General features: G+C 38.0%; 1 protein-coding gene across 1 annotated transcript in view; it reads right to left on the reverse strand.

The window, feature by feature from the left end:
• RP1 (RP1 axonemal microtubule associated) overlaps positions 1-12,132 on the reverse strand; it is a 209,716-nt gene that overhangs the window by 79,495 nt on the left and 118,089 nt on the right. The window contains exons 29-32 of the mRNA XM_075744095.1: positions 9,599-9,680; positions 7,406-7,461; positions 7,218-7,250; positions 1,116-1,285 (exon numbers count right to left, since the gene is read on the reverse strand). Of these exons, the coding sequence (XP_075600210.1) occupies positions 1,116-1,285; positions 7,218-7,250; positions 7,406-7,461; positions 9,599-9,680 (341 nt within the window). The remainder of the gene's footprint in view (positions 1-1,115; positions 1,286-7,217; positions 7,251-7,405; positions 7,462-9,598; positions 9,681-12,132) is intronic.

Here is a 12,132-nt window from a genome sequence, read left to right on the forward strand (position 1 = left end):
AAAATTCAGCCAGCTGGTGTGGTTGCTCCATACATAGATTCTGCCTCTGTTGACCTCTTCAGTTTATGTCGATGGCTTAGGAAGCTCAGTGTGTTCCCTGTCTGTTTTCTGATAAGCAGCTGCTTTCTTGTCTTTAACAAGTGCCATTTATCTTTTCATTTACTCCTCGTAAAGTTCCTAAATTGCTTTAGCTTGTTATTTAAATTAAAAATTCAGCCTGTATCAGGTCATTATGATGGAGCTTTGACAACATTTTCTAAATGTAGTTTTGCCATTGTTTTCAGAATGTTTATTGCAGCCATTGAAAAGTATTCTGAGCTTTATAAAATTGCCTTGAATTGCAAGCTATTTCTCTCATCTCACTGGCTAGAAGCTGTGCTGCATGCCAATCAACAGAATTTGCAGTGACTTAACCTAGAAAGCCAGGACAGAATGTGAACATTAAAAAGATGCCTCAGATGAATCCTCTCAAAGCAGCAGGATGCGTGTCAGGCGTACAGGTAGTCAGGACTGTCTTAGGGTTGATTTTAATACTGGCCATGTATATGCTATTGCTTCAGGGTTCATCACACTTTGATATGCGTGAATGCATTCTCCTGTGGTTTACGATTATCCAGAAAAATCCTCTGCCTGCTGGCCTGAGAGACAGAACTATTTTTGGGGAGAGTGGAGACTGCTTTACAGAGACTGAAAGAAAGGAAAGAAACGCCCACTTGTGTCCTCAGAGAATACTGTCCAATCTCCATCTTCTGCATTCTCAAATAATTGTATACTGCCTTTTGTATAAACTGCGACTCAGGAATCTTTAGAGAATTAGAAAAAATGCAAGATGAGCTGATGAATGCAATAAATCACACAAAAGGAACCATTTTTCTCCATTATACATACACTTGAAGGCACTGAAAATCAGAGAGGACACTGCAGCTGGTTGCAGTAGAACAGGACTGCCAGCAGAAGATAACCCAAGATTTAAAGTTATATTATTCTATCTTTGTAAATAAATACGTCATTTCCTCCAGCCAAACTAACATTCCATATGTGTGTATATATATATCTTTCGGTTAGAGAGGAATGCCATTATAAACTTTGTATACTACTGTATATTTACGACTTACAATGAATTCATCTGTTGCTCTAGGTAGAAAGCATACATATCCTGGGGTTTGTGGCGAAAGCAGAAGCTCATCACTTTTGCCCTTTGAGCCATAAATCACAAGGGTCCTTTTACACTCCTGTGGCTCTGGGGAATCTCCATCTGTTTGAACCTGCACTCTCCACTGTTGTGCTAAACAAAATAAAACCATCACATTTTTAGTATCAATGGCAGAGAGTAATGGATATTTTTGTCATTATTACAACAAAGAATTTAAAGTTTACTATGAACTTATATCACGTTTTCTAAAAATAGACAAATAGACATTTCTTCTCTTGAAGATAATTATAACTTAAATAAGACTTGATAAACGTAAGACAACTGTTGAAGCAGGTACCCAAGCAGAAATTAACACCAAGGAAACAGCAAAAAGACTATTTGGCTAGGTCTTTGCATTCTTTACAGCAAAATAATTACTTTAATTGCAGTAATTAATTTAATAAATTTCTGTTCTTAAACTGTTCATATGTAACATGAAAAAGAAAATAATATTTTGAAAGACTTATATGTGATCCATTTGCAAGAACTGCTGGCTAATACACAACTAGTTAAACAATGAAACTTAGACCTATTTTCTCAGATTTGTCTAACCTAATTTGTCATGTTCAGTCTGCTCCTTTGTCAGATCGGATCATGCATTAGGGTTGAATCCAAAATTTAGGGAATTCCAAAGAAGTGTTTGCACTGACCTCAGCTCATGGCTTAGGCCTTTCAGAGATTCTTTTTGGTAGGTGACCTGTACTCATAACTTTTGAAGTCCAGAATGCAAACAAGAAGCTACAGAAAACCAATCCAGGTGTGGAAAAAATACTGTGTCTTAGATGGACAGTATAGATTAGAAAATTACTTAACTGCTTAAATGTGAATCTTCCCTTGCATTCAAAAGAATTATTTGTAAAAAAGATGCTTGATCCTGCATGGCAAAGGGAACTTAACAGTGGAAGGAAATCAAAAGCCTATGTTTTGCCTGTGACTGGTACTGTGAGAATATGGCAATTTGATAATGGGATTCATATAACAGAGAACTATTTTGTAAGTGTGTGTAAGCCTACAATGCAATGTCCTGACAAAATAAATTTTGGAATAGTTTAATTCAGAAATAAATTGGATGTGATTCTTTTTCTTATTGTACTGTGTACTTTTTTCCATACCTTTTATTTTCCTCCACCTTCTTGGAGATGGAGATTGGGTTAAAACCTGATCTGGTTTTCTTGATTTATTTTCCCCCAGTGTTTCACATTGTTTTCTTTAGTTAATTCTGCTTTCCCTCTTCTTATAGAAGCTTTTTCTGCATTACATCTGACTATTCCCTGACTCTTCTGGGCTCAGCTACAAAACAGCAGGCAAATACACATCTCACAGTCAGTCTGCTGAGTACCACACCAGTTGAAAGGAGCCTTCCCTCTGAACATTTTTTTGAGGTCATTTCAGGAATGAGTCAGATGTAGTATGTGGAAGATCCACACTTTGCCTAATGAGGAACTTTTGTTGTTTGATACGTGTGCCAGCCTTGAATTTTATCTCCTTGTGCCAGGCTGGCATGTGGTACCCTTCAGGGTGTCACACTTGGTGAAGTCAAGCATCGCTTGAGCTTCTGGTGTTCCTGAGCACTCCGTGTGTTTATGAGCAGATTCAAATTTTTACAAAGACTCCCGACATAGCCCTGAACTTATCCTCTCCAACCATGCCCCATTTTGAAGGCTGTCCCAGGCGCACAGCAGAGGGGAAATTAAGATAATGTTGTATTACTGTGTTTCCTAGGTGACCTTTTTTTTTTTCCTCTCTGTAATGTCCCTCTGCTTCAGGAGACAGCAAGCCCCAAGTTAAGAGAAAGCACGGATGCATAACTGTCTGTTTCTTGCTCATAGAGGCAGCATGTTTAGAGAAGGTATTTCAGGCAAGGTGATTTAATTAATTAATATCCATGATTGTGGTTTTAATGATTATTTCAGAAGAAAGGCTAAGACACCGGTTGGGAGTTTTCCAGGAAATAAATCAGTGTTTAACAGATTTAAGGCCTCTTAGCATCTGTGACTGTTTGTTCTCCTACGTTTACTTTTAATGTTTCTACAATTTGGTAACTGAGCTAACTCAGACTGACGGCATTTTCTGTCAATTCAGCAAATTCATTTAACCTGCTTATGCCAGAACAAGAAAAAAAATGTTTTGTCTGATATTATATTCACTTAGACAGCTACTTGGTAAGGATAGCTGCACCAGACGGGAGACTGATGCCAAATACCTATTGTGTTCAGTGATTTCTTTATCTCTTTTCAGGATATTCTGAAGTCCTCAGTAAGTTCTGAAAATCAGATAGCTGGGCTTGACTAGGTCATCTTCCGCTTTTCATAGGCATGACCACATTAAAAGAGACTTTTCCCCTGATACTACTGAACTGTGTCAGCTTTCTTTCAGAGTGACTAGTGTGTTAATGTGTTATTGTACTTTTAGCTTGTGTATAAAGGTACAGCCATTTTCTTTGAGACATCAGTATGACGACTGCTAAAATGAATGGTGAGGGGAAAACAGACTTCCGTGAAAAAATATCTCAGAATTCTCTCTTTTCTAAAATAATATAACCAAGGATCTGATTTCACATTGCAGGTACGTATCCAGAGATACATTTGAAGCAGGGGCCCTTTTCCTTCCAGAAAGTCTTTTAAACACCAGTTTCGAACCTGAAAGATGCTTGCAGCAAAAATGTGAAAATCAAACCTGCAATGACTTCTGCACATGGCAGACTGAGCAAGGTAAAACATAAAGTCAATATTTTCTAATATAATTTAGAAAACTGAAAAAGGAAAGCTTTTTTCCCTGTTTTTAAAATACTAACAATTTCTGTGTTTTCAGAGGATTGCCACCATTGTTTTTACAATACATTATTCCAGTTTTTTTACTCCAGTGCTTTTTTGGTCTTAAGATCTGGAATCGCATTCACACTTTGCTAGATGTAGGAGTAGGTTGCTTACTTCCCAGAGACTGTAGAAATCTGTGTTGTCTTGAGGCAGAGCGATCAGTCTGCTTATTTTATTTTCTCAGGAAGTCCAGCCTCCACCTGGCAATATGTACTGTCATTGCTTTTTAGAAGCAGGACCAATCCATTGACAATTCAGGAATTCTGTGATTGTTTTTACCCCATTAACAAATACTGGCAAAGTAGGGAATAATTTAAAACCAAAGGAAGTCATGGGGGAATTTACAGCATATTTTCTCTGTTCTTATGAATTTTCTATATGCCTCAATACCAACAACCTTGCACAACAAAAGAATAACCAACCTAGAAATATCTCTTAACTGAACTCCATTCATCAATGTTGAACCATATTTTATGGACTCCCCACAAAAGCCCACAATACCACAGAGCATGCTGCAGAGACCACATTACAGGAACCCAGCTCCTTTTAACTGACTGCAGTGTGGACAACATTGGAATATACTATGTCTTGTCTCCTTGCTATGAGAGAAAATCTTTTATTACGTGTTATTACGAAACTCCACCTATTTTGAAGCAGAAAAGGAAAAGAGAAAATGGAAGATGGAAATAGTAAAGTTTCCCTTCAGTGCAGGAAAGTTTTAGGGTGATGTAAAGTCAAAACAACTTCATCATTTGAGAGCTGAGAGCAGCTATCCATTTCCCCTACCAAGGCAATCTTTTTGTCTTTTTCTCTTGCATCAAACATGCAAGGTGGAATCAAGAATACAAATAAATCTGTCCTTATGCTTGACTTGCCAAAGCCTCTCTGTAGTCTACAGATGTACAAAGGTTGCTGAGAAAACTTGATATGGGCATACTGCATTTTGGCAGAATCCATAGCCACAGCCAGCAGCAGCATTCACAGGGGTCTGGGGTTTATGCTTCAGTAAAGCTGGCGTAATGCCTGCCTGCCCGCAGAAGGACTGAGAACCCTCAAGTAACCTACTTTGCAATGATGACTTTCAAAGTCTCTTCTTTGGCTAGGTGGTTGAACAGTTTACCAGCTTTATCCAGAGAATGAAATTTCTGACCTTTGGAGTGACTTCCTGTTTTGTTTTGTAACCTTTGTTATAGATCTTACCTAAACATATTGATCTTATTCTGAAAATCACAAAACACCACTGAACTATGCCAATCAACTTTTCATAGCTTTCCCAGAAGCCCACTTGCAGAGTGCAGCTCGTACATAATATGACCACATGAATGCATAAAACATTGGCTCCCTAACATCAATGCTGTTGTTGCCTCTTATTCAATAAATGTATATTAAATGGAAAGTTTTCACTTCCACTGTGAGTGGAACTGCTTATCACTACTATCTGCTCTACCACACTACAGCTGCTGGGAGAATTTAAGGCAATTACTTCTCCTTCCAAGACTATGCATCTCTGGAATTTTCTCTTATCGTCTGTAACCCTGGTACTGTGTCATGATGGATTGACACAGAACTGAGACACCTTTCCAAACCTCTTGTGATTGCTACCCTCCTATAAAGCTCAATCTTTTCACATACAAAGTCCATGAGATAACCAGTACAACACCACAAATTAAACTATGAACAATCCTGAGATCAGTCCTGCTTATCTTCTTTTTCACATAAGGCATAAAAGCACGATCTCTCACCTACCTCAGTTCCTCATTGGAATGAACCCCTGGGTAAAGAAAAGATGGCTAAAGAGCAGTTTGAGCTAAGCTGATGCATAGCTAATTGGCAGAATAGCTCCTAAAAATGTTTTTCTCCTCTATATCTTCATTATTCAGAATGTCTGATCTCAACGTAAGAAATCAGCAGACACTCTTTGGGTCCTCCTGGACATCTTGACAGTGTGACATTTCACAAACTGATTAAGAATAAGCCACTCCTTTCTCCTCATAATCAATATATAGTGCCTAACAGCTCTTGACATGCACAGACTCTCAGCAGTTTGTGCATCTGTGCCTGCTTATTATAGCACAATAAAGAAGCTGCACTGGAAAAAAAAAACTTAGATTAGTAGTAAAATATAGTCTATTTTCTGAACATAAGGTGAAATAGATATTATGGCTGCATCTCTGAACTATGCACTTAGCAGAATGCAGAATCCAATTCCAAATCACTCTTGTGAAAATCAAATTTCTCTGTGTGAAAGCTTTTACTTACCTGAGTTAATCAGTCTCCTCATGTCAAACTTCTGTTGCCATGGAACAATAAAGCTGTTGGCTAAACTGTTTGATTGAATGCAAATGATTTAATTTTCACTGGAACTGGAATTAGATCGAGAGACCAGGACTCATCCTACAGAAGGCAAGTCACTGTTTCCAGAGTCAAAAGTAAACGCTATTTTTATTACTTTAGTTTCTCCCATGCAGTTCCCAGACACAGTTATACAGAATACGCATTTGCAGTTAAATGTTCATAAAGTTATTTGAGTCAATCTGTTTCTCTTTTCTGGTTAGGGAGAAACTCAAATTTTATTTTTGAGATAGTATCTCAAATTTTAAACACTTGGGAGGTACTAGTGTGTTACAGTGATGGGGCTGTCTTTGTAGGTATAAAAACAAACAGCTGATTGGGTAGATTTTTATTAAAATCTTTTTACTAATTCAAGCAGATTTAGCCAACTGAATGCATATACTACACTTAGCTTCACTAACGGATCTGGAGTTTAAGCCTGCATTATTTCTGGCTACTTCAGGAATACCCTGATGGATTTTGACCTGAAAATGCTTCCACTGACACTTCATAACACATTTTTCAACTTGATGATGTTTGCTAGGGGACCTGTCCCCATGTATTAAATGACAGTGACACTGGGATAGACAAAACAACACTTGAATCTCTTCTCACAGGAATTCCTGGCTGATTTCAGGACAGAATAATGTAAATACAAAGAAAATCAGAAATGGTTTATGAGCAGCATGTTTTTCTCAATTATCTATAAAGGCCCAGTTCTTTCTGTAAACCACTGCCCACCAATTTGTCTTCATTTTCTCTCACAGTTGATAGTTTACATATACGATGAGGACACTTGCTCACATATTTGTCACTTAACACTGATTTGCAGATTAAATTCAAACAGCAAAAACAATGGTGTAGAAAACTACTCTTACCTTTAAGGAATGCCGTCTGTGAATTGCCATAGTCTAAAATATGAACAACAAAAAAAAATGTGAATAAGCTTTATTATCACTTTTCTTCTTAAGTTACGGTCTTATTCGGAAGGGTTCTTCAGTAATAACTAGGCATTAAGTATACACTATATTGTTATAACATGAATTTTCTTTAACAAAATACTTACTAATAGCAGTTAGCTCCCTCTCAGTTTTCCCATCATCTTGACATTCATCTAGCCATCTTTCATTGCAAAACCAAAAATAATCAGATTAATAAAAATTATCAGTATATTACAAGTAAGAACAATTACCTTCTCCCTCCCACAGCATTTTTTGTACTTTTTTATCAAATTATGCCTTTAAACTACTTCCTAGATTGAATTTTCTTTTATACATTCATCATAGTTGGCCTTATTCATCTTAAGAGATTTTGGCTCACTCTCCTGCAGGCAAACAGGAATTTTCATGGCAGCTGTATGAAGTACTATAGTACTGTATGAAATACATTATATGAAATGCTAAGTATTTACAGGATCAGAGACTCAATTGTACATTTGGGGCATTATATAACCTGCAGTAGTTACTTATAGTCATTGTACTTAAAATGATTTATAACCCCTGCAAGTCTGGAAGTTTCTAAAGCTTCTGTAGATCTGCAGAAATGAACTGAACTTCTCTTTTATTTTCCTTTTCTTTTATACTGACGAATTTAAGGATCTTTCCTGCAATATCATTTCACTACAAACATACCACCATACTCTTCAGTTGATCCCCCTTGCTGATATAGTGACACTTTACTGTCTTTAACAATCTCATTTATTTAAAAATAGATAAATTCATGCTCCCTATCAAATTCTATTTTATGGGCTCCTTGTTGATGTTGCAATTGTTTAAACCCAAGAGTCCATACAAAACTCTATGAATAAATCTCATATGCATGAAGTCTAAACTCCACTGTATTTCAACTATTGTTGCAATAAATAGCTTGATTAACTTTTGTGAGCTCTCTCCTCATTCCCTCCTAAGAAACAAAAGATCACTAGCAGTTTCTAAAAATAGGATGTAAACTTTGACACATTGGCAGCACACTTACACTGCAGGCAAACAATGACAGGACTCCTCTAGTTCTATATATAATGTCTGTAATCTTTTCCTGAGAGCTTAATAATTTTTTTTTTTGACAAAGCAGTTTTATAGAGAGCCCAAGTGTCTTCATTAAGTATCCTTCCCTTTAGAGAAGTCTCATAAAATCTCCCTGTAATTAAAGAAACAATCTCTCTCATCTACTCTTCCAATAACCATCCTTAATACACACCAAACCAATTTAAAAGCTTAATAGCCAAAAAGGAAAACTAAACCAAAAACCTGATGATTGGAATAATAGTTCTGAGTGGCGTAAATGGTTCTTAGCAACTCATTTCCAGGAACCTTGCTAACTGAAACCCTGGGGTTTTTGTAAACAGGTAGGATTCCTAGAGGAGGAGAGCTGTCATTACTGAACCCCTAAAGATTTTCAAGACTTGAAGGCACATTTCCCAAAATAACCTGGAAACTATTTCAGCCATGTAACCCAAACTCACAAATGCCAGAAACCATATACTACAGACTATAATTAGCTAGATCTAAATTACAATTCTTCATATTATTTCTATTGTATTAAATATACTAATATAGAAATAACACCCAGAAATCCTTACTTTCATCTATTGGCTTATTTTATGGGTTTGGGTGTGGTTTTTTTCTGTTATAGCCATATGATTCAACTCAATGACTGCCAAAAGTTAAGGTTGCAGTTGCCTCAGGTAATAAAAAATTTGGAAGAATAGGCTGTTTAGTAATTGTTAGAACTGAGAGAGTCAAGCATTTTCCAATATGGCTCATAACAGCAAAATTCTAGACCTAGTAAGACAGACAAGTAGAGGTTTACTAAATGAAAGGAAATATTGTATCTCTCCTTTAGGAGAAAAGTTACAGGTCTTTCCAAAGATTTCCAGGTTGTATATAAGGTTTTCAGTGACTGAAAAAGAGAAACTGAGCAAAATCAGTACAGCTAGATCTTTACACATAATACTTTTTAAAAGATTGAGAACTGAAAGCTTATTTCTTTTCATATGGTCTCTGTAAAATTTAAATAAAAGATCAATGCATCTTTTCTCCTATGCAATATTTGGTTTGGGGCATTAGGCTATGACTGCCTCCTATACCAATACAGCAACTTCGTTCTTTGTCTTCAACGGCAAAATTTTGCATTCCTTATATGTTGAAACACTCGGGCATTGCTCATACATCTAGGTGATATGCACATGCCTGTTCTGCGATTTTTTTTCCCCTAGGTTGCTGGCAGTGTAACAAATTCTTTTTCTCCATGAATGGCATACCTATTACAAGGAAATACAACCTCCTGAGCTTCCTTTCCTTCATTATGTTTGATGACAATCTTATCCAGGAACCATCCATTGCCTGTGTTAAAATGAAAAAAGTTTATCATGTGAAATAATGCATTTTTTTTAATAAATCTAAAGGAAAAAGCCCAGATTATCTTTTTCCAGCAGAAACATGTCATATTAAGACAGCTCAGCTAAATAGGTAAGATATATTAACAGAATGAAAGCTTTATTATTCTGTGTCTCTCGTGAGAGGTACAACGTTAATGCTCCTCTGCCTTGCTCTGTTTTAATTTTAAGAAGGGTGTTGTTTTTTTCCTTGGAGACAAGTATAAGCATACACCTGTGAACTGCCAATATCATTCACATCCCAGCCTACATCTTTTGATTCCTTGTGATCAGGTACAAGAATGTTGAGACAAATCTGTTTATGCAGTTAACTGAGATCTCTGTGAAAGCTGGAAATTTTGGTCCTCTGTGAGTGAAGTTTTTATTGCATATATATAAGCGCATTAATTAACAAATCATTAAGACTACCCCTCTTATTTGCAAGTGGACTGGGGCTGCAGCTTTGGAGAGGTTTTGTATGTCTAGGTACTGGCAACTGGGAAAATTGAGGATCCAATGATCCAGGGCCAGCAACTGGATAGGCTGAGCATCTAAGCCCAGCTACTGGAGGCCTTATACATCCATACTGTATACATATTTGCCACTGATGGACTGATCAGCTGAAGAAGGCACCAGGATAATGCCATTGGTGCTGTCTGTGTGCGTGTGAGTGCCGAGGTCCTGTCTGTGTTGATCTGTGTGGCTGGCCATGTGCATACCTATATGTGTTTTCTAAATGTGTTTGTGTGTGTGTCTACTGGGAACATGTACTCAGGCTTGCTACTAGTAGGACCTGCGGGCATGGAGCTGTGCAGCCTCACTTCTGTCAGGCTGCTGAATTCCTCCTCTCCCTAACAGCAGTAACCACTGCCACATCCACGCTGATCTCTTAGATCACTTCCAATAACCATCCCAGTGACTGGTACAGTTCTCCTGCGAAGCCCTTTTCACGTATACTGTTCTCACTGTGTCTGCACCACTCACAACTTGTCATATTGCTCACGAGGTTTTTCCTGACTCATACCATTATTTATCAGCACATCGTAACAAACCAGCATGAGGGATGTTTTGGTCAGAAGCAGACAACTGTCCTATTTATTCTCTTGCTCTGCCTCCCTGGCTGCATCTGAGTCTGGAAGTCCCCAAAAGGGGACTTCCAGCAGTCTCTGTCCCATAGGGGCTTGCCCAGGCAGTGCATGGAGCAGAATTGCATTTCCCCTTCAAGACTTCAGGCCCAGGACACTCTGCAAGCTTCTACTGTCACCCTCCTATACCTCAGATGCTCTTTCTTTGGAAGGAGGCTACTAGTCTGACCAAGATTCACCAGCAATCAGGCAGGTCACTTTGAAACAGGCCAAAAAAGATGAAAGGCACTGCTTCTGTAAATGTACAGGTATGTATGGAAGATTTCTACAAAGAAGGTTCTTTCAGCAGATAAGACACATCATCTAGTGACTCACAGCTGACCAATGTCAAAACCCTGCTGTCTAGGACAAAATTCCTTTTCTTTCCTCATTCACAGTGGCTGTGGGAGAAGATCTATGCTCTGCAGCTTAGGAACCCCAAAGAAAGCATATGCTCCACGATCCTTTCAAGACAGTCTCCAAATCAAGACTAAAGACCTTCTGCCCTGTCACTCAGGCAAGTGATAAGATTAGAAAAAAGGGCAGCCTCACTTCTAAAGGAGTCATCTTTTCTCCCTCTCAACCCCAAAACATTGGGTCTCTAGATGGTCTCTCTCCTGACTCACCATCCTTTTCCAGCTCTCAACCCCCCAGCCAGGCTTATCTTGAGTTAGTTTTGGATACAGTTCAAAAGAGGTCTGTGAGATCTGTCTGTGCTGAGGACAATGAACAATCATATTAATTACTGAGGCATAAATTTTTTTATACATAGAATTCAATCCATTGTCCTGGTTAGACAAAAACACAGATTTTGAACTTCTTTGTCAAAGAACAGTTTAAGATAACTGAGTCTGGTTGCACGTTTGTAATGCTGATCCTGTGATATGGCTATGATGCTTATTAAAGGAGAGATAAGAGAAGAGAGTATGGTATGGTGTCCTGGGGCACACAGTGTAGGTAGGCTCCACCACACTGCCTTCTGTGTTGTGTCTTGGCCTACTAGGATGGGAAACTCTCAGATATGCAATCATCCATATTGCTGAAGGCAGCAAACTCTAGAGAACTACAAAGATAAGAAGAATCAAGTTCACATCCTATACCAATGCTGCACTAATAAGCCTACTTCTGTAACAGTCACAACTCTGCTCAGAGCCTTAGACAGTACAGTCAGCAAGATGGCTGTTGCTTGAGGCCATTTCAGAACAGAGTAGGGTAAAAGTGCTTTTCTCATCTATTATCAGTGCGGCCCTGAACTGCTTTAAAAATCTTTCTCTTCACTTGGCTTCTTCATAACCA

The sequence above is a fragment of the Balearica regulorum genome, chromosome 2 (assembly GCF_011004875.1).
Source record: "Balearica regulorum gibbericeps isolate bBalReg1 chromosome 2, bBalReg1.pri, whole genome shotgun sequence".
NCBI lineage: Eukaryota > Metazoa > Chordata > Aves > Gruiformes > Gruidae > Balearica > Balearica regulorum.